Consider the following 23,582-nt stretch of genomic DNA (forward strand, 5'->3'; position numbering starts at 1 on the left):
TTGAGCCTTTGGAGGGTGGGCAAAGGTGCGCTGCGACCCTCTCATCCACAGGAGGAATGGCAGTGTATCCCTTCTTGGCGGCGACATCCACTAGGGAGAGCGACACGGAGAATTGGGAGTGAAGCCTCGAGGAGAATGGTGCATTCCAATGGTGGGGATATTCAAATTAAATGACCCATCATACCATTGACCTGCTCTACCAAACTTGGATGTCCAGTGGTTTTTTCCAGTAATAAACAAACACTGTTAAGTTGTTTTGATTGATACTGTGAAGCAGCTTTGATACAATCTGTATTGTGAAAAGCGCTATATAAATATATTTGACTTGACTTGACTTGACTTCCACGACTTAGCCAGTTCTGTGTGGAGTTCAGGCAGAAACAGGACGGCCCTGGATGCGGGCATTTGGCGGCGGCGACTCTGAAGAAAGCAGCCATCAAGTCTGTTCGGTACGGGCTCCTTCGGCGATGACCACTCAAGCTCGAGTCAGTCAACGGTCTGAGACAGGACGCTCATCAGTTCAGCGTCCACACAAGCATGGGTCTGGCCGGATTCCTGGATCTAGGAGGAGGAGGAGTGGTGAGAACCCGACCACTCCTCACTGTCCAATGCCAGGATGGAACAGCAGTCTCTTGTGGCGTCATCAGAAATGATAGCAGTGCGGCTCATAAGCGGCAGCTGTGCGTCTCTGAGGGGAGGCAGAGTAGGTTCGAGGTAGGTTTGAGGGAGGGAGTCCAGCGAGCACGTCGCGGTGGCCACAGGCTCCGGCGGCCTTTGAGAACAACGCTTCTTTATATATAATATGTATTTATATTTAATTATATATATAAATATTGCTGGTTTTGTAAAAAAAAAAAAAAGAAATGCACGTCACCTGCAATCTGAGTGCAGTTTGTTGCTAAGCAAGCTAACAATATGTTTACCAACTGCATTTTTTTAATACATCTGCATTTAAATACAACTACAAAGCGATTTATACAGATTGTCCACTTAGTTGTAATCAAAACAAAGTTATAATGGGTGTCAAATATAAAGTAGGGCAGCCTGGTGTGTGTGTGTGACTGGATGCTTCTCCAAGACCCCCTGACAGCAGCGCCAATGTTAATAACGACAAACAGCAACAAAGCCCATTATGAAAATGAGATCACCCTCTGTGTGGTGAGGACTCCCTGCCAAGAGCCCATACAACAGGCCCCAGGCAGAGTCACACATAGACCCCGTCACCTCTTCCTCCTCACTGACATGCTTCCACGGATCAAAGCCAGGGTTAATGGCCTACATACTTACTCAGTACTAAAGCAATTAAAAAAAAAAATAAGATCAGTTGTCACCTTTCATTTGACAAGACTGTATGGTATTGTTAAAAAAAAAGTTGATCAACTTCTGTCAACATCAGACTGGGTATTTTATGTCTATGACTTTATTCAGCATTGTATTGTACTACGAGTCCGCAGTAACGCTGATGATGTAAGACGCTGCTGACGTGTTATCTGGTGTGTCCGTGTATTCGGGTTCAAATAAATATGGCTGGGCAAAAAAATACAAGTCTTCCTATGTGTCGAAATCCTTAGACATGTTTGCGAAGATTGTTTAGTTTACAGCGTGCGTCTCCCTCAGACTGTAAATGAGGCTAGGGCGCACCGGATTACACGTCAGCAGCGTCTTACATCATCAGCGTCACTGCAGACTCGTGAACGTGGCTTGACAACAGAACCAGAAGAGAATACAATGCTGAATAAAGTCATAGTTTTTTGTTATTTTTGGACCAAAATGTATTTTCAATGCTTCAAAACATTCTACTGTAACTAACCCACTGGTGTCACATGGACTACTTTGATGATGTCTTTATTTCCTTTCCGGAAAAGTATACTGTGTTTACGTCATCAGCACCACTGAATGCGGCTCGACAACAGAACCGAAAGACAAAACAATGCTGAATAAAGTCATAGTTTTTGTTATTTGTGGACCAAAATGTATTTTCGATGCTTAAAAAATTCCAACTAACCCACTGATGTCACATGGACTACTTTGATGATCTCTTTCTGGACAAGGACAATGACATTGTACTTGTTATTGAATCAATAATTCATTCAAAAGATTTGTTAAATAACAATTAAATAAAAAATTCTCAATAAGCGAGTCATTGACTCATTTATCAAAACTGTTTTTAATATATATTTATATTTAATTATTTGTAAAAAAAAAAAAAAAAAAAAAGTTATTTTGTTTATTTGTATGTTCAGAATCGAGAGTCGCAAATCTTGATTTCAAACCAAAAAATGTGATTCTCAGTTTATCCAGGATTGTGCAGCTCTACAGTAAAGACATTTTTACAATAAAATTATATTAAAATCTATTCCAAATAAATGCTTTTGAACTTTAGTATGATTTCTGAAGAATCACGTGACACTAAAGACTGAAGTAATGATGCTGAAAATTCAGCTTTGCATCAGGAATAAATTACACTTGAAATGACTAAAAAATACATTCAAATAGAAAACAATTATTATAAATTGTAATATTTCACAATATTAATGTTTTTACTGACAAATGCAGCCTTGGTGAGCAAAATAATCTTACAGACCCCAAGCTTTTGAAAGGTTGTGTAGATTTTTTTTTTTTTTTTTTTTTTTCACTATTGATTTTGAGGTTAAATCTGACGTGGACATGCTTTTGTGAGATTCAGCCATAGGTTCAATGCTTCTCCCGACACTTCACAGCCCTACAGGACACGATCTTGAACTGGCTTGAGGATGTTCAAAATCCAGGGCAGTAGCAGGTGATAAGAGTGAGAGAGTTTGAGCTGCTGAAGCAAGAAGCAGCAGATATCAGGGCACTGAGCATCTGTGGGGTTCTCCAGGAGTCTGTCATCTCCATGAATACCCACCAGACCTTGAAATTTAACACCACACTTCTCGCGCACAAACACGCATACACACCAACCATCAATCTTCTGTGTTTGTCACACACCATGCTAATGGTTCACACAGTTGACAATGATATTAGAGAAACACCACTGAATTATTTATTAGAATCTGAATGAAACCTGAATGAGGTATAAAAGTGTTGATCATATTTCTGGACATTTTTTCACTGACAACACAAGATGGTCGAAATGGATAGCAGCTTCCAGGGTGTTCAGAGGAACAAGAAAACTTTTACACAGCAAACAACAAAGACAAAAACTAGACATCAGAGTAGATGCCATTTTTTACACAATGGAAAATAAGACTTTAAGGGATGACTGAATGTTGCAGAATTTCATCTAATAATCACAAATTACTTAAATTATAGTTGATAACATTACATTACATTACATTGTAAACAGAAGTATTTGGGGGAAAAAACAAAAATATTAAACATTACTCTCTGAGAAATCCGAGGGCAGAACATACTCATTTATTTATTTCTCCAAAATGGAAACTCAAAATCAGGGTTATTATCTATAACTAAAACTATTAAAGACATGTTTGGCCATTGAAATAATGCTGAAATAATAAATGAATATGTATAATAGATAAGAATTATATTATAGAATTATATGAAAAAGAGAGAAGTTGCTTGGCAACTTTTGGTTGTTTAAGGTCAGAAGTCCTAAAACTACCAAGTGGAAATATATAAATTAAATTGAACTAAAACTAAAAATGAAACTAAAATAAATTAAACAAAAAAGAATATTTAAAAAGAACAAAAACTCGTCAAAATGACTAAAATCAAAATGTAAACTGAAAATATCAAATAAAAGCAAGTTCATAATATTAATAAAACCATATTAGTATACAAATAATACTAAAATAACACTTCTCAGAATGAGATAAAATTATAAAACAAATTTAAAAGTTAAAAGTCTATAACATTTCATTTTCACATCTACAGCGTGGTGAAGCACTTTAAAGGGTTATTGTACTACAATAAAAAAAAACAAATCGGGAATATACCTGTATGGTTATCCAGATTTGTATACTAAAAATGACAAAAAAAAAAAAAAAAGAGGTTGGACCAAAATACAATCAGTTTTAGCGGTCCGATTATTAAAAATGAACAGAATGTGTGTAAATCATTCGTAAAAATGTATGTATGTAAACAGTTTAGAACGTTTTCATGTTTGATCCACAAAACTAATATGTGAACTAATCGTCACAACAATTTGACATCGAACAGACTGTATTTCGATCCCTTACAGCCTCATTTTCATTCACGCTAAAACACTTTATTTTACAGTGTCCTTGTTACATGTAACATGTACTTACCGTAGTAAATTACAAGCAACTAACCCTCAACCAAATCCTAATCCTACCCTAACCCTATAGTAAGTATGTAGTTGCTTCATATGATATTACTCAGTACTACTTAAATATATAATTACACTACAATGGCACCTTAAAATAAAGAGTAACCACATTGTCTACTCTGCCTAACAGATGTATGGTCAATATCCCTTATATACTGTCCTGAGACACACTCAACATCGTCCAGATAATAGCCGTGCTTAAAATGGAAAAGGCACACGAATGGAATTAGGGGAAATTAACAGAGAAAATATTAATTAATGGCTTTTTTTTGCTAATTATTGAGTGTGTTGAGGGTAATAAAAACAATTAGAAATTTAATTATGAGGTCCATTTTTCATTTTTATTACGAGAGTGCTTCAGCTCTTCTGCAGCATGTGTTTCCACAGCATGCTGCCAAACCTCAAGCTAAGACTGACAGCATAGTGAACATGACAGAAAAATTAAGTATTTATGTGGGCTGCTTGAATTGGGGCTGTCAGCATTCCTACAGACTCTGGCCGTGATTTAATGAAAATGTTAAACGCCTCAATTTCTCCTATCATATTCCCAGAGGGATTCCAACTCTTCTTTTTTTTTCTTTCTTTTTTTTACCCAGAATGCCACTGTGAGAAAGCCTTGAAGGACTTAAGTTATGTATACCCATATTTACATATGCCCCTCAGAAGTGTTTGTTCTTTTCTTACTTTCAACATACTTGCATAGCAAAGACAAACTTCACTCACCAATGAGAGGGCCTTTAGCCAGTCCTGCCATCTAGTGCATGCAATGTTAATTACAACCCAAATTATACAACAAAAAATATATATTTTAAGTGCCTCCCTTACTCATTCCAAAAAAGGCTTAAGACAAATCAGTCTGCATAGATAAGCAATTTATAACCCACAATTAGCACATAAAATAAACAGATGAAATAACAAGGTAGCCTCACTAATAGCTTCAGGAATCATCTCAGTCTTACAACATCTACGCCTCCAGTATAGGGAAATTAAACTCTCTATACATTTATAACATTATACGCTAGAAAGCCTATTTATGGTAAATCCATAATGTGCTGTTTCAGTAATACAGGATTATACAACACGTCTTGCACTTTAAAAGGAGAAACAGGGTTGACTCTTCATCTGCAGGTAAGAACTGGTTAGTTTCTCAACAAATTGCTCAAAATCTTAACAAAAACCCAAAACTGATAAATGTAGAAATGTCATGAGAAAAGCATGCATATATATATATATATATATATATATATATATATATATATATATATATATATATACACACACACACACACACACACACACACTCACCTAAAGGAATATTAGGAACACCATATACCCCCCTTCGCCTTCAGAACTGCCTTAATTGTACATGGCATTTCAACAAGGTACTGAAAGCATTCTTTAGAAATGTTGGGCCATATTGATATGATAGTACTAAGCTACAGTTCCACCACATCCCAAAGATGCTCTATTGGGTTGAGATCTGTTTACTGTGGGGGCCATTTTAGTACAGTGAACTTATTGTCATGTTCAAGAAACCAATTTAAAATGATTCGAGCTTTGTGACATGGTGCATTATCCTGCCTGAAGTAGCCATCAGAGGATGGAAACATGGTGGCCATAAAGAGATGGACATGGTCAGAAACAATGCTCAGGTAGACCGTGGCATTTAAACGATGCCCAATTGGCACTAAGGGGCTTATAAAGTGTGCCAAGAAAACATCCCCCACACATTTGCACCAACACCACCAGCCTGCACAGTGGTAACAAGGCATGATGGATCCATGTTCTCATTCTGTTTACGCCAAAATATGACTCTACCATCTGAATGTCTCAACAGAAATCGAGACTCATCAGACCAGGCAACATTTTTCCAGTCTTCAACTGTCCAATTTTGGTGAGCTCTTGCAAATTGTAGCCTCTTTTTCCAATTTGTAGTGGAGATGAGTGGTACCCAGTGGGGTCTTCTGCTGTTGTAGCCCATCCGCCTCAAGGTTTTGCTTATTGTGGCTTCACAAATGCTTTAACCACAAATGGTTTCGCCCACAGGACTGCTGCATACTGGATGTTTTTCCCCTTTCACACCATTCTTTGTAAACCCTAGAAATGGTTGTGCATGAAAGTCCCAGTAACTGAGCTGATTGTGAAATACTCAGACCGGCCCATCTGGCACTAACAACCATGCCACACTCAAAACTGCTTAAATCACCTTTCTTTCCCATTCTGACATTCAGTTTGGAGTTCAGGAGATTGTCTTGACCAGACCACACCCTAAATGCAATGAAGCAACTGCCATGTGATTGGTTGATTAGATAATTGCATTAACGAGAAAGAGAACAGGTGTTTCTAATAATTATAATAACGAAATATATATATATATATATATATATATATATATATATTCATATTCAGTCAATGTTAAGTCTAAAACGCTGCTAACTGAATATGTGAATTAATGTCCAAGTAAGGACCCGTAATACCATATTCTAGAATTTAATATTGTGTATCTAGCATAATCTATTTAATAATTAAAAAATATTCAATGCTACGTCATAAAAGTAATGTTTCTGGAATGCTGTATGCATTTAGGAACCCTTTATTTCCCATATCCTCAGCGGATGCATCTGCGTGACACGTTCCAGATGTAACATGAATCAGACGATGTGAATACCACCTTAAATGTGTTTACAATTCCTTCGTCCTCAATGGCACAGCTGAGAAACTCCTAAAATCAACACGGTTTGTCCTCAATCCATGGACACATTCTCTTGCCGCCTGCTTGTTGGCTTCATTTTGAAAAGATGAGTACAATGCAACATCTGTGTGACTTTTGGCACGCTCTCCACCATTTCCTGACAGTGAATCAGCATCTGATCGTAATGAAATGCACCGCTCTCCCCCCAGCAGTAGCCATCAGCTCACACATTATCTGATACTCGGCTAGATCATTTGTAGCGCTATTGAACACATCATCTGCCTGAATCTCATGCTTGTCACAAAGTACAAGGACACCAATTTGTTACCATGTGCCCATAATGGTAATCTAGGCAGATCGTTCCACGCAGTTACTCCATCGCCCCAGGGAGAGTTCCTGACCAGCTAAACCCATCTGAAGTCTATGTTTTTGGTAGACAAAGGCATGGTCAGGGTTGGGGAAGCTACTTTGACGCTACTAATAATTTAAATGAATAGGCTAGTATTTATCTACACTGCAAGCTACTAACAAAAACACTGAATGCATATAATAGGGCAATACTGTATAGACATACACATATATAAAAACAAAGCGCTCTGTTTTTATTTTGAATTATTTTACCATAATTTTGCCCAGAGGCCCACAGATTTTGTGCTTGTTTCCTTTCAGGCAACATTATGACTAAGTAATGAGAAGCACAATAACACTTCCAAATGAATGTCTTTTATTTTAATCCTATCAACATCCCAGTTCCACTGAAATAAGCAACAACAAAAAAATACAATACAGTATGGCACCAGCAATGCCCAGGTCATGGGTTCAATTAGCAGTGAATGCAATAAATAATAATAATAAACACTCATATCATGCATTGCAGTTGCTTTAAAAAACATCTGGCAAATGCATAAAGGTAAATGTAAATATAAAAATCAGATGACACTGAATAAATTATGCAATAAGTATGTTATGTGGCTTAGAAATATAAGACAGGTGGGTTTAAATAATTGTAAACTGAAATTAAAAAATATTACACAAAAACAGTGACAAAAGTAAAAACAACACTAACAAAAAACACTGATGCTGAAGAGGACAATATCTTATAAAATATCACAGAAGACTTCAGGGTGGGCAATATGACGATATCCAACCGAATATCTCCCTTTTTTGACCAGTGAATTGCTTAATTATATGAACCATGCGAACAAACTGAATTTCCAAAAGCTGTGGTGTATTTCAGAGTTAATTAGTTTACATCAAGTGTGCCGCACAAGTCCTAAAAAGTGAAGTCAATGCATTTCGATCGCCCCCTGGTGGCTGGCTGCAGTATAGATCATAAACCCCGCCCTCTCCATTTAATCGAATGGGATGCAAGCCAAACCCAAAAAAAAAAAAAAAAATTAAATTACACTTCAAATAATATTTTTCCAAAGACAGTTTTTTTTTATGTCATTTTAGGTAGTTCTGATCATGCAGAACTGCACAGACTCGTGGCTCCAACTGACGTAATCGTCAATAACCATTTCTGGCATATTTTGGCTTTATTTTTCTACAGCGGAAGGAAGCGGTGACAAGCTTTTTTACTAACGCTACACTCAAATGATCAGCTGTGTCTGACGGTTCCTCTATCTGACCTGAAATGTACATTTTCAGTGGCAGCTCCTAGACTGAGAAATGAGCTTCCATAGGCCTTAAAAACATCCCAGAATAGGGGTATTTCAGGGGGCCTTAAAAGCCAGTGATTTCCTTTAGATTTAAATAGTGTGTTAAAAATGGTACTGTCATTTCTTTTGTCAGTCTTCCTTCTGTTTTAATTGTATTTTTGGCTCCATGTATGATTACCCTTGTAACCTCTATGTGCAGCTCTTGGGTACCCATTGTTGCTTTTTGAAAGCACTTTAGAAATAAAGTTGAGTTGTGAGTATGAATGCAATAAAATAATGCAAAATATAGTGAAGTTGCATTTTATAATGTAACAATGCTATTCCTTGAAAAACCGTAGGTCATTAATATCTGGACTACTATCAATGCTACTGAGATAATCATTACTAAGTTACTTGTCCATTCAAAGAATGCACTAATGGACCGGACTCAAGTGTTAGACCCAAAAAGAAGGAAAACCTCCAGGCAAACAGCTAGAAGCCAGAGGAACACCTAGTTTTATTCATAAGAACAAGACGTAATGATCATCATCCAATAAAAAGAGATTGCAGAGTACAAAACTACTTGTCTTGCTGTGCAGCAAAAAAAAAAGGAACTCGAGCAACCTTTAGACACTTCAGAAACTAATGCTGTTTATAACTAACAGGCAAAGTGAAAGCTAATTGGCTCCTGCAATGACACAAGGCCTACGTAAAAATGAATAAGCCCTTACCCCATGGCTGTACACAACAGGGTAAAGGTGAAATTTGTTCTGATTTCATCGGAACTGAGATGTTTTGAAAGGAAAAATTAAAATAGAAGGCATTCATTTGCAAGTGTTATATTTTTCTGCTCGTCATCACTTAGTCATGAGGTCACCTTGTGGAACATACACACGCACAAAACATGTGGGCCTCTGAAAATTCGGAGCAGGAACTTAAAAATAAATAAAACTCATAGCACTTTGACTCAGTCTTACTTAAAGTGCAGCTATTTCCACATGAGTGTCCATCTGTTGTGCACTCCCTTTTATTGACTGCACATTTGGTGCCCCATTACAACTCATTCTGCTTTTTCCCAGCCTACATCTGGCTTTCTGGCTGTTGTTTTGTATTTTTTCCCACTTTGTCATCTTTGATGAAGCCATTTCAGTTTGCAGCGTGATTTAGTCCACTTAGAGTTGCAGAAAAAAAGAGAGAGAGAAATATCAGCTTTTCTGTACAAGTGCCAGATAGCCAGTACACAGCGCCCTGGAAAAAATCCCAAGCATGCAGCCATTTAGCAAACACCTTTATCCAAAGTAACATTCCCCCTGGAGCAACTTATAGGATTAAGTGCCTTACTCAAGAAAACAATGATGATGGCTTACATAGGAGTCTATGATTTACCGAATCGCAGTATACAGTCATAAAAATGAAATTACGTAACTGTATAACATGGAACGGAATAATAACAGTATTTTATTAAAACGTTCATATATAAAAATGATTAACACACAATTTTTGTGCTTTAAATGAAACAGCACTTTATTTGTCAAGAATTATTTTTAAAATGTCAATTATATAGTTAAAGTTCTATGCATTATTTGTATTACCATCGTTTTTGATATCACATTGGTATTAAACCATAAAACACAAAAACTCAAAAACAGGACACTTTCATAGGGCACTGTTATTGTAAAAAAAAATAATAAATTATTGAATTGTACAATAAAACAGAATGCAGAAATGAAACTGAAAAAAAAAAAATTGGGTTCAAACAAGCTACCGTTTGGTTATGATCTTTCACCACTCTGCTACACTATCCTCCAACTTTCCAAGTCATAAAGCCGCTGAAATGATTGGCTTGTCTTCGGTTTCAGCAGTCTGAAGATGTGGTCGTAAAAGCAGAATCGAATAGTTAACCAAGCCTTTCATTCAGTTCCTTTGGTCCGTCCTCTCTGACATTGCAACCCCTCCCATGTCTCCTCCAATAACGCCTGCACTTGTCAGCATGTCCATGACGATCTGATATGAATTATTCATTAGGGTTAAGTAAGCTACATTTAATTTCCAAATCAGCTGCTCACATTCCCTTTAATGATATGCTAATAGCTAAGGAGACTCAATTCCCTTAGCAGCAGTCCCTCAGACTGGGAAAGTGTTTAGGATTGCATAATCACACCACGATAAGCGTTGCATTAGCCTTTATGTTTTCCTGTCTGCCGTGTCCTTTTCTATCTCAGTCAGCAGAGTTAGCAGAACAATTATCTCTTGGAAACATGAGGTGTGGTAAAGCACATGCATATATGTGCAGAGCTAAGTGCTTTTTATTAGCTTATAGGTTTTAAGCTTCAGGAGAACACACTCTGTTCACCGAATATATCATACTCTAAAGCGAACGGGAACTTGTAAAGCACAGGTTAATTTACATTTCAAAAAACGTGGCTTTGATTTTAGCCGAGCATTGTTACACAACTTGAAAACGTTTGATCTTCTAAAGTAGCCAGTTTCTACCCCACCAAAGGTGTTCTGCACATATGACTTTCTTTCCTTCAACCGATCCTTTTCTTTGATATTAGCCTCTGGACAGCCAAGAGGAACAAAAGTTGTTAATGCAGTTTGTTCCATTTTCCTTTTTTTTTTTTTTTGCGGCTAGTGTGATAGAGAGAGAAACAAAGAATGTATGTGTGTGTGTGTGTGTGTGTGTGTGGCATTTTTTTATGGATGTCAATGGAGGAGAGGCTTCACTACACTGAATAAACCGCTTTTGTTAAGAAATAGCTTATTTAATGAATCAATAGCTAATCTTCAACATGTTTGCTTTAGCAACTGCCGTTGACGAGTCTGAAAACGAGTCTGCAATCTACAAAAACGTATAAAATCGCATTGAACTGCTTTAAAGGTTTTTTTTTTTTTAATTTTCGTTAAATATTTGAGTAACCAATACTTTACCTTTGATTAAACTCTAATCCGACATTTTCTCTCAAGAAAATCCAATTGTTAATGGTGCAAAATGAAAGGTTAGGTTGGGAAGGGTCCAAAATAAAGGACGCGTTTGCAGGCCCCATTCGAAGGAGCCTTCCAATTCGGACAGCATTGCCCACATCGCTGGGGAGAAATCAACCAAGAATTGGGACACAATAGTGTCTTGCAAGAGGAACAATGATTGGAATAGATGTGCTTCCAAACTTACTAGTCCTTCTAACTTTCATAAAGGCAAAAGTTCCTAAAAAAAAGGCAGCAAGGGTTTTCCCTCGGAACTAGGGAAATGAATATATGGCTCATCCATATGTTCAATTTTCCAGGCTGCAGCAAAACTATGAACTGATGAGCACAGCATTGTTCCTTCATGTGTGCAATACACTTCTGTGTCCTTCATTTTCTCTCTATTTCCCAAAAGTGATTTCATTAGTTCAGATTTAAAGATGATGAATGCCACCTGTTGCACTTTGAAATATACTTTCCGAAACTTTTTTTTTTACAATTAGCTGCCCACAATCTCTTGTTACTACCACCTGACGAGGATGTTTTCAACAAATGGAAGAAGAAACCGATTTATTACTTTAATACCTCAAGTGCTGAAAGGGGTCTTCCAGTCCTCAAGTGACCTTTAATGACAACTAACCAAGTCGATGGAACTGCACGCCACGATTTCAAGCTAAATCATAAAGAAAATAAAGAGCAACGGTGTTCACAAAATCAATTTTATGCTAACTTCATTTGCATGTCCGTAGCAGCCCATCCTTCTGGCTGCGATGGAAATACAGTATCGGTGCAACCTAAAAAAACGATGATGAATTAGACGTCTAAGAGCACGCCTGAGCTAATGATAATCCGAAGGCGAAAATCTGAGATGACCTTCAGCGAGCACCTGCACATTAATCATCCAGTGATACGGCCAGCCTTTCATTATCAGCCTCCGTATGATAGGTGCATTCCTAAACGACTGTGATCTATTACATCATCGCAATTAACACAGTGTGGGCTGGTGGAGAAGCAGAGAGACTTGTGGGCTAGAACGTGGCGTTACAGGTGGCCACGTCAATGAGGTTGAGGGTCTAAACACACATTGCATGAAAAAAAAAGTGCAAAGAATAACGTTTATGGACTCCTTCAGGAGAAGAAAAAAAAAGCATTCTTATTACAGTACCTCGGCTGCATTCTGTTAGAGTGGCTGTTTCTGATTTTGTTAAGGTCTCTGCCAACAAACACTCAAGACTTGATTTTCTCTCCAATGCTTTAAGCCAAGATGCTGACTTACTTGGAACAACAACCTGTGCGAGGAACAGATTAATCATTTAGACAAGGAGGAAGAGAACGGTTGTAGAGTGAAAGTGAAAAGAACGGAAGTGGGAATAGACTGCTTTCTCACATCAATAGTTTTTTTTTTTTTCCTTAAAAAAGGAATGTGCCAAGCCACTCAATCCAAATTCCATTTTTCCCACAATCAGATTACTGTCTCGGCTACAGCGTGGCTACATCAATGTGCTGCCAATGCTTTGTTTTTTGGAATGTTCAAGGAAAGAAATGTCACATTCCAACCTAAAGCAGACCACCAGCATCCTGTTTTTGTTTTGTTTTTTTCTGAGTAACTTGCCAAGTCTTCAGAAAGATAACATGATGACAATAAGAGAGCTATAGCTGTTCTAATCCTGTAATCAGTCTCAGACCCCGGTACCACTCTGCTTCAGCAGGAGGGTCATGAGGAGGACGTTTAGGCTTCTCTGGAGGAAGTCATGTGGAATAAGCCCTCGCTAAAGTCTAATCTGCTGTGCAAATGCCTGTGAGGGCTGTCAAGGACTTTGAGACCTCTGCAAACAATCACACTTATACATACATAAACAAGATAGCCAAAAAGGCAAAGACGCAGCAACATTCCAACAACAACATAAAATGTACCGACAAACATATACAGTGCCTTCATATCATTGCTCAGTAAAACTCCCTGGGGAACAGAAATTGATGTAAAACCATCCTTAAATAAATGGGGGAAACAAAACATATCGACCAATTAACTGTGAAAACTGCCTCGTTTAAGATTACAGCAGGTTGAAGGACAGTGATCTGCCTTTTGATAAAACAATAAAATTAAAAAATAATAATTTTTGAACTTTTTTTGTCCACTAATGAGTCTCAGTAAACTTGCAAAAGGGCAGAAAATAAAGTATTTCAATTTAAAACACCACAAATATGTCAATGAGCTGTATGCATAAGCTATGTAGCAAGACTATGTCGAAATAGCAAGTATTTTTACTGTTTGTTCAAATTACTTAATTGAAATTAGCTAAAGAAACACAATTGCTATAGATTTATACAACTTAATTTAATTGTGTTCAATCTACTTACATATTTAAAATGGACTTTATCCATTTGTGTTGTTGGGATTACATGAATGATTGTGGGCCGATTTTTAGTTCCCAGCATTCTTTGCATATGGCTGGATCAGGAGAGTAAATGTGAAATGATTGTGTTATTTAATGTGTAATTGAGTGAAGGGAAATACCTGTTAAGGTCAGTTTTGTTTGACATTTAAAAGAGTTTCCGTTATGGTGAAATTTTTATGGTAACCACATGTGCTATAGAGTAGAGTTTATGGTTAGGTTGTGGATGGCTGCATGTAAGACTAATGCTACGTCATCCGAAGAGCAAAAGGTTTGCTAATGCCGATGCAGTAACAAGTATCGGTTACACTTTATTTTAAGATGATGTATACATTGTGCTAACTCTAATAAGCACTGATAAAAATGATTTTGTGGTGAAGTAAATACTACAGAAAAAAACAATTTAGTTTACATGAAAAAGGTTAGTTCAGGCAAGAATTAAAAAAAATAAGTAAATTCTATAGTAGAACTCAATTAAATTGTGTAGAAATGAAAGCAACATTATAAAATTAAGTAAAATTACTCAACTTTTCTGATACTATTGTCCCCATCATGCACTGGGCCATGAATAATAATGAGGTTGATTTTTCACTGTTTTCCAGCTGTATTTACACTATTTTATCATTACTTTGTTGTTAGGATTAGTAATTTGCCATTTTGTGACATTTGGAGTTCATTTTCTACTTAAAATGACACATTCAAACACAAAAACGATCTATCAAATGTTACCGTCATTGTGTATTGTCTACCAAGTATTGAGGTCTGCATTCACACATGCTATATCAAAAGTGAAGACATGATGAGAAACACTGCAAGTAATGATTACTTAAACAGTGTGGTCTAATTCAATGTTATATTGTATGAACGAAATGTTGTATTAAGAAAAATTCAATTAAATAGAATAGATATTACTTAATCTTTAATTAGCCAAATAAAAATTACTTAATTTCTTATGTTACTTTCACTTAACTTAGTGAAGTATAGTTTACTTAATAATATGTGTGAAATTTACTCAAAAAATATCAGTGCAAAAACTTGCCTTGAAAAAAATAAGTAAATTTTACTTATTGTTTTTTACAGTGTAATAAGGGATGGTTACTCACCCTCAAGTTATTTTGAACCTGTATGATTTTTTTTTTATTTCTACTGAACACAAAAGAAGATATTTTGAAGAATGTTGGTAACCAAACAGTTGATGAGCCCCATTGACTTACATAGTATTTTTATTTATTTTTTTGTCAATGGGGTCCACAAGTACCGATGTTCTTCAAAATATCTTCTTTTGTGTTGAGCAGAAGATAGAAGAGTAAATAATTACAGAATATAATTTTTTTGGGTGAACTATTCATTTCATTAACTACATGTACTAATTATACATGTTACGGTTAGGTTTTTGTAGGGTTAGTTACTTGTAATTATGCATCACATATTATTAAATTCATATATAACGTGTACGTCACCTTAAAATAAAGTGTTACCCAATATCTTTCTGCTTGTGCTGTGTGAGCTTTTCGTTTAATTGTACAACATAACTGAATGTCAAATACAAACAGGTCTTTTTCAAATACTCAAAATCACAGACTTGAATATATAATACTCAAATTTTAAAATGAATAAATGAAGAGTTCAGATGCAAAAGCCTCTAAGTGCCATTTGAAATTTTCTTCTAAAATGACCATTTTTATCAAGCTTGTATATTTAAGTTCAGTAATTTCACTTAAATTACAATTAATAGGTAATCTTCATTGCCATTTAAGTGAAATTACTGAACTTAAATATACAAGCTTGATAAAAATTATCATTTTAGAAGAGAATTTCAAATGGCACTTAGAGGCTTTTGCATCTGAACTCTTCAAATTAATTTTGTGTAACCATTTTCAGTGCAGAAAATAATTAAATTACAAGTTACATCATGTGAATCTACCCAAAAAAAAGTACACAAAAATCAATTCAAACTTAAAATAAAAAAAAAAACCAGATTAAAAGTTAGTGTCTAAATATCATGCGTTCAGCATCTTTAAAGACCCAGCAGTTGCGAACCACTTGTTTTCAGTGCTGATTCTGACACTTTTCCACACTTTATCTCAGTGATATTCACGCAATGATTCACATCATCTCCTCAGACTGTTTGGAAGGTATTCTGTCAACCACGATAAGACACATAACCTGTCCTCAACGAAGACCCCACACAGGGCAAGATATCAGAGCAAGACTATTTTCTGAGCAGAGGGTAGAAAAAGTGCATTTTACAGCAGTGCCTCTCAGCGCCAGGGAAAACAGATTACATCCGTTTGTGCTCCGATGCCCGCCTGACAGCAGCAGTGCCTGGTACACCTGCCCTCCAACTTTGAGTGCATGCATTATTCAGCACCGCTACAGCTCTGCGTGCCACCGGTGTTGTCGTCTAAAACTGCGGGCATCCATGTGCCGTAATCAAAGCAGGCCAGTGAGCAGCTTGTCTTGCTGCGATATCCTGCAGTTCCTACATGATAGTTTTGGAGAGACTAGGAGGAGGAGGAGGGGGTGGCTCTAGTTTACAGATTCACCTTCATTTTTGTGGTTTAGGTACTATAACTGCCACTGGTAAGTTGTTTTAAAGTGCAACTTTAACAGTCTAAATAATAAAAACTAAAATTAACTTATTTTTAGACTTATTTTCTTTCCTATTATTTCACTTACTAACAGTGGTACATATATAAAAATAATCACTGTAAATAATCACTATAAATAATATGAAATGTTACATCATTTAAATATTTAGAAATCATATACAATGTTGTCTGTTCTGAAATGTAGAAAATTATGAAATAATGCATCCCTCTGAGTTCTTGTCAGCATGGAGTTAGACATAATTTTCACTAACTAAATTTATGTCCATCATTAAAAATATTTGTCAACTGAAAAAAATGAACAAATGCTATTTTAATTTGTTTTAAATTAAGTTTTAATGAACCATTTACAAGTACCCAATCTTTAAATTGTTCCTCTACTTCAAGAATAAAGGAAATGGGATCTGCAACTAATTATATTATATGTGTGTGTGCTTAATGAGTAAATGTGTATAATGACATGGGTATTAAAACATGAACATGGTTTGAGGACACTTCCTGTGTCCTTGTAAACCAAAAGGCTTTCTTTTATAAAAAAAAAAAAAAAAAAAAAACTCTGCCAAAAGCTTTCTGTGATAGACCGATTTATTGGTAGAGTTAGAGGGGGACAGAATATACAGTTTGTACAGTATAAAAACCATTGCGCATATAGTCCCCGCAAACAACATATGCATACGTGTGTGCGTGTGTGCGTGTGTATGTGTTTCTATAAGGTGTTACTAATCAGGCACTGCAGTCTTGAATTTGGGTGTCACCAATGTCCTCAGGTGGTCTTTCCAGGGGTAGATAAGAGACGTAATCTCTCTCTCATCTGGCTCTCACTGCTGGGCTCTTTTCTTTGGAGCCACACTGACATTGCAGGAAAAAGTGTTTTTCCTTGCTATTCATAGAATAGATTATCAGGAGACATCAGCTGTGGGCTGAAAGGGCCAAAAGCATCTATTTAAGAAATACCAAACTGTGGACCCAGTGATTTCTCAATACTTTCTAAGTTTCTAGGTTGCCACATTTGGCAAAACATCCCATTTTAAAACCACTTTATTTAATGCTTTACTCATATGTCACAATAAATAATGTTTTAGAATATTGATCTATTTGAATGTGCTGTCTGTTCAACTGACCAGTTGAAAAATCTCCTCTGTTTAATGAGCTATACAACATGAAAACAAACTTGATTGAAATGTAACAACCTCCTCAACCTCTGAAATGACTTTCATTTTTAGCTGAGGTCACAAAGCCCATTTTCACAATCCACTCACTTTTCTCAACAAGTACTCGCAAGTAACATCCTCAATATAATATATTGATTACAGAATTTAAAAAAAAATATATATATTTTTAATCATCAATCACTTAAATACACAACCCTTCAAACATGGGGTCTTTCACCAATGTTGCATTTATTTGATCTAAATACAGTAATTATTGTGAAATATAAATTGAAAAAAAAAAACTGTTTTCTATTTTAATATATACAAAAGTTGAATTTTAACCAGCCATTTATCCCATCTTGATAAATGTAACATTTAACATGATCCTTATTCTGATTTGTTGCTCAAACATTTATTATTATTTTCAAGATTGAAATGGTTGTGCTGCTGAATATTTTTGAGAAACCATGATAGATTCTTTGATTAAAGGGATATTTCAACTTCTAACATCATTTTTGACTTTCATGGTATTTTTTTCAAGTCAATCATTTGTTCTGTTACCCATATTCTTCAAAATATCTTTTGTGTTCAGCACAAGAAAGAAATCCATACTGATTTGGAACAACATGCGAGTAAAATAATGGCATAATTTACATTTTTGGTTGAACTCTCTCTTTAAAAGAAAGTTCAAAACGGCATTTATTTGAAATAAAGATATTTTCTCACTTCTGATCAATTTAAGGCATCCATGCTGAATTAAAGTATTCATTTCTTTCCAAATAAAGAAAAAAAAGTACTGTCCCCAAACTTTTTGAATGGAAGTCTAGGCCACATTCATGCTGACAAGATTATTATAAAGCACAAAAAGTAAAATTGTCTCGCAGTAATAATCATTACGTCACACAAAAGTGAGTAGTGATTTAATTGCTGAGATGGAATGCACTTGGTAGGCATAAAGAGCAGGTGGTCTGGTCTGCAGAGAGCAAAGGCATGGTTAACTGTGTGGAACGCCCCTCATTACATGAGTCACACGCTGTGGCCATTACAGAGCCGCAACACCTGGGAGCTCCCCCATTATCCCTTGCACTGTTCTCATGGAGCAATGAGACATGCTTGTCCTTCGCCAAATCATCTAGTGAGTGCTCCCACAAAAAACCACCCCCCTTCACAAATTTTAAAGCAGAAATATGACAAAGCGCAAATGTGGTGATACCAAACTATGAGCACTTTTCTAGTTTCCCAGAATTTGAATCATGAAAATGCACTATATCCAGGACTTTGATAAGCTAAACAATAAGACACAGATTATTCAATTACATGTAATTTAATTTTAAGGTCATGTAGCTATTAAATGCAGCTATAGTATGTACAGTCTGGCGAAGTTTATTGTCCATTTATTTTGTCATATTAAAAAGAACACTAAAAAAGGCACAAAAAATGTTTTGAATAAATTCAAATCAGTTTGTTTCAATTAATAAATAAGTTTTATTCAACAAGGTAAAACAGACTCACAGCAGAAGGTATGGACTCCATAGCAGCTTTCATTGGCCAAGGACCGATAGGATTGATAGGTAAAGTAAGCAACCAATCACAGTTTGATTTGTTCAGCATCATGTTTAGGGGCGTGAAAATGTAAAGTCGATGTCCCTACAATCACACACCGGCATGTAAAACTCTTGGATGTCTTTTAAAGAGTCTATGCCTTGAACTTCACATATCCAACAAGCATTTAGTTGATCCTGATTAGCGCAGAATTCAACCAATCAGATGACAACTTCGAATTCCAATTTTGTTTGCTTTATATATCAACGGTCTGTGGGCATGACATCTGAGGCTAAGTCTAGAAAATTGCATACTCAAAACTGATGTGTTGTTCAATGATAAAAATCTAATTAAAAAAAAAAATATTATGGTACTAAATGACTAGCATATTCACTTACTATGCATCTTTTGCAGTAATATGAAAATGCCAATGGCACATGTCCAAAATACTGTAGTATTACTATAGTAAATGTGCAGAACAACAGAATAACCATAGTATGTCCAAAAAGCATGGTACCGTAGTTTCATAGAAGATCAAACGCCCACAAAACAATTATTTTTATGTGTACACACTTTTAAACCTGTTCATTTGTACAACTGTCCCCAATGCAGTAAAACATTAAATGGGAAAAATCTAAGCAAGAATGATCCGAAACAACCTAGGACCAGTGAGCTGAATCACCTAGTGAGAGAATAATTAGAAGCCAAATCTCTCCTCTATATTAAATCAGGGGCCTGCATTAATTCTAATCAGCGTGTGTAGCCAGGCTTGACTGCGGGCCCCGAGGGGGAAGGAAAACGGCACCCTATCCTCCGTACCCGGGCCTGGCAGAGAGTGCATCTGGCTCGGACCTTGCTCTTCAGGGTTCAGCGCTTCCCTCCAGCGACTGCCATCAGCGCTCAGACTCACACACACACACACAGGTGAGAGACTGCAACCTTTCCCTGCATCAGCTGTTTAACTGTACCTGATGGAGCTGTTCAAATGGCCTTTATACACAGGGGTGGAAATGGCACAAGAATTATTGCCTGGCATTTGCAGCTATGATCCTACAAACAGCGAGCCAGATTGTTTAGGGTGTTTTAAATTTCAGTGTTTGAAAGTTTGATCAATGCATCAATAATGAGATTGCAAGTTGGTTATTGACTTCAATGCTGTTATATTGGTTTGAGTAATGTGTTGTTTGGATGACATTTAATAAAATATGATTGCTTATTATACTACATGTAATTTAGGATTACATGAACACAGAAAATCGGCATAAAAAGAGTAAAAATTGTCATTATATACCCATACAACACAGTGGCTCCTGAAATAGTGTACAGGTTAAGATTGTTCAGGCCTTATCTGGATCTCTTTGTACTATTAGTAAATTATGCAGTTCATAAAATCAGCAAATATTTAGTGCACTTTCAAAGGCAAAAGCACAACATGAGATGCCCATTCATCTCTAGGAAATTTTATTTAAAACATGACCACATCATTCCTTTATTAAAATGAGGATATGCAAGAGATATTTCCACATCAGACCTGGACATACTCAAGGGGACCCAGACTTTCCAGTCTACAGTTTCCTATCAAATGAAGCCCAAAAGAAATAAAATACAACGTCCACACAGCAGATATTCCTGATAACCCGTCAGCACCAAGACAAAGAGTTTTACCTTTGATTTGACAGCCCAGTACTCCTCTGTCCCATACTGTACATCTCTGAGAGTGGTGAGGTAGTCATAACTGATGACAGCTGTCTGAAAACATTCATTCCAGAGACAAAGATGAAAACTGTGAATAAAAACTGCACACTTGACAGAAAAAATATTGATTAAAATACACTGTATTTGCACTATTTTTAGTAATTTACGTACTGTGACACAAATGTATTTATTCAAAAAAAATATTGAACATGAAAGTAATATTTAGCATGTTAACTGCCAGGCCAAGTTTACACCTGACATTAAGATGCATTTTGATCTATTGGCTAGGGATGGGCAATGATTAATCGCATCCAAAATAAAAGTTTGTATATATTTAAGAAATATGTGCATGTATATATTTTATATATATTTATTCACAATTAATATTATATATAAATATAAATATTTGATGTATTAATAACACATTTTTCTTAAATATATACATGCATGTGTGGGTATTTATATATACAAATTAATTATACTCACTACACACACATATATTATGTAAACACAAACTTTTATTTTGGATGCGATTAATCGCGATTAATCGTTGCCCATCCCTACAGTATTGGCAGTTTCACGGTAGCTTGGCATGCTTTATTATTTGCCTTTTTCTCCATCACATATTTTAGTAATCACCATAAATCAGTCATCACATTCATCCTGTGAAACCATTTTGAAATTGAACATTGTGTTATCATGGAAACAGTACTTTAAAACCTATTAACAGGAAGGATACATTTTTATGACATCAAATTGGAACACAACATGGTTAAATGTATGACTTTGATTTTCAAGCAATTATTTTGTAAAAAATATAAACTTTTTTATTCAGTTTTAAAATATATATATATTTTAATACATTTGACTTACAGTAAACAAACTTTATCACTTTGTATACTTTCAGTCTTCTTTGAAACAATTCTTAAGTTTGTCGTATTCAGAATTATTAAAATTTTAATGAATTAAAAGTAGGGCTGTCAAACGATTAATCGTGATTAATCGCATCCAAAATACAATTTTGGAGTTTGTGTTTACATAATATAAAAGTTTGTGTTTACATAATATATGTGGGTGCACTGTACACACATGCATGTATATTTAAGAAAAAAAAAATATTTACATATGAAGTATTTATATTTACATATAATATAAATTATATATAAATCTATATACAGTATATACATGAAAATATTTCTTAAATATATACAAGCATGTGTGTGTATTTATATATATAATATAATTATACACAGTGCACCCACATATATTATGTAAATACAAACTTTTATTTTGGATGCGATTAATCGCGAATAATCGTTTGACAGCCCTAATTAAAAGTGTGAAAAATATTTATTTATGTTTACCGTTGCAGCTGCCCTCCCAAATCTGACAATGCTGAGATCATTGAAGTCCACATTTTTGCTGTACAGGTAAAATCCTGATGATGCGATCACTGCAGTGGCAACAGATGATACCTTCAGTAGCCGAACAGCCATGTGAGGAACTGCAAAAAGACAGAGACACATTATTTATCACCATTAAGCAGCTATCCTTGTAGTAAGCATACTCAAAAACAAACAGTAAATTAAAGCTGCAAGCAGCGATGGGCGGGCCCTCGCACCTGTAGCACGTCGGGGTCTGAGGCGGCCGCGTTGCATTTTCTGCAGCTCAGCCAGTGCGGCTGTGTATTTACTACGCTGCTTCGTTAAAGGTCACTTCCTGTTGCCAGCAGGTGGCACTATGACTGTGGGTGAATGTCGGAATGTAGATTTGTTCAGGGCGGGACTCTTGTCAAAGGTGTAAAATTTCATGCATATCTGGGCTTTTACAGTCAAGTTACTACAACTTCCTGTTTCAAGGCGAATCATCGACGCCACGGACACGCCCATCGACGAAAACCCGCAGATAGCACAACTTTACATCGTCAATGCCTTTAGAAAGCACAGCAGAAATGTGAAGTCGATCCGACTAAAGCCCTAGGAGGAGTTAGTTAAAGTACGTAATGAGTAAATCATCAAAAAATGGCGGTAAAATTCGAAATGGCCGACTTCCTGTTGAGTTTAAGGCATCGCTCCAGGAGACTTTTCTGTGCGTCTGGTCATGGTAGATGTACCACAGAAATTTCTTACATGTCGGTCAAACATGCGGCGGGGGCTGCTTTGTTAAAGGCCACTTCCTGTTGCCAGCAGGTGGCGCTATGACTGTGGGTGAATGTCGGCATGTAGATTTGTTCAGGGTGGGACTCTTGTCAAATATGTAAAATTTCGTGCAGATCTGGGCATTTACAGCCAAGTTACTACAACTTCCTGTTTCATGGCGAATCATCAACGCTTCGGACACGCCCATCGACGAAAATGCGCAGATAGCACAACTTTACATCGTCAATGCCTTTAGAAGGCAAAGCAGAAATGTGAAGTCGGTCCGACTAAATCCCTAGGAGGAGTTCGTTAAAGTACGGAGTGTGTAAATCGTCCAAAAATGGCCTCCAAATTCAAAATGGTGGACTTCCTGTCAAGTTTAGGGCATCGCTCCAAGAGGCTGTTTTGTGCGTCTGGTCATAGTAGATGTACCACAGAAGTTTCGTACATGTCGGTCAAACAAG

At 36.2% G+C, this 23,582-nt stretch overlaps 1 protein-coding gene across 1 annotated transcript in view; it reads right to left on the reverse strand.

Annotated features, from left to right (window-relative positions):
• Positions 1–23,582, reverse strand: part of adck1 (aarF domain containing kinase 1) — a 126,802-nt gene that overhangs the window by 101,359 nt on the left and 1,861 nt on the right. Inside the window, exons 2-3 of the mRNA XM_039671164.2 lie at positions 22,345–22,484; positions 20,951–21,034 (exon numbers count right to left, since the gene is read on the reverse strand). Of these exons, the coding sequence (XP_039527098.2) occupies positions 20,951–21,034; positions 22,345–22,476 (216 nt within the window). The 5' untranslated portion in view covers positions 22,477–22,484. The remainder of the gene's footprint in view (positions 1–20,950; positions 21,035–22,344; positions 22,485–23,582) is intronic.

The sequence above is a fragment of the Pimephales promelas genome, chromosome 15, assembly GCF_988280905.1.
Source record: "Pimephales promelas chromosome 15, fPimPro1.hap1.1, whole genome shotgun sequence".
Lineage (NCBI taxonomy): Eukaryota > Metazoa > Chordata > Actinopteri > Cypriniformes > Leuciscidae > Pimephales > Pimephales promelas.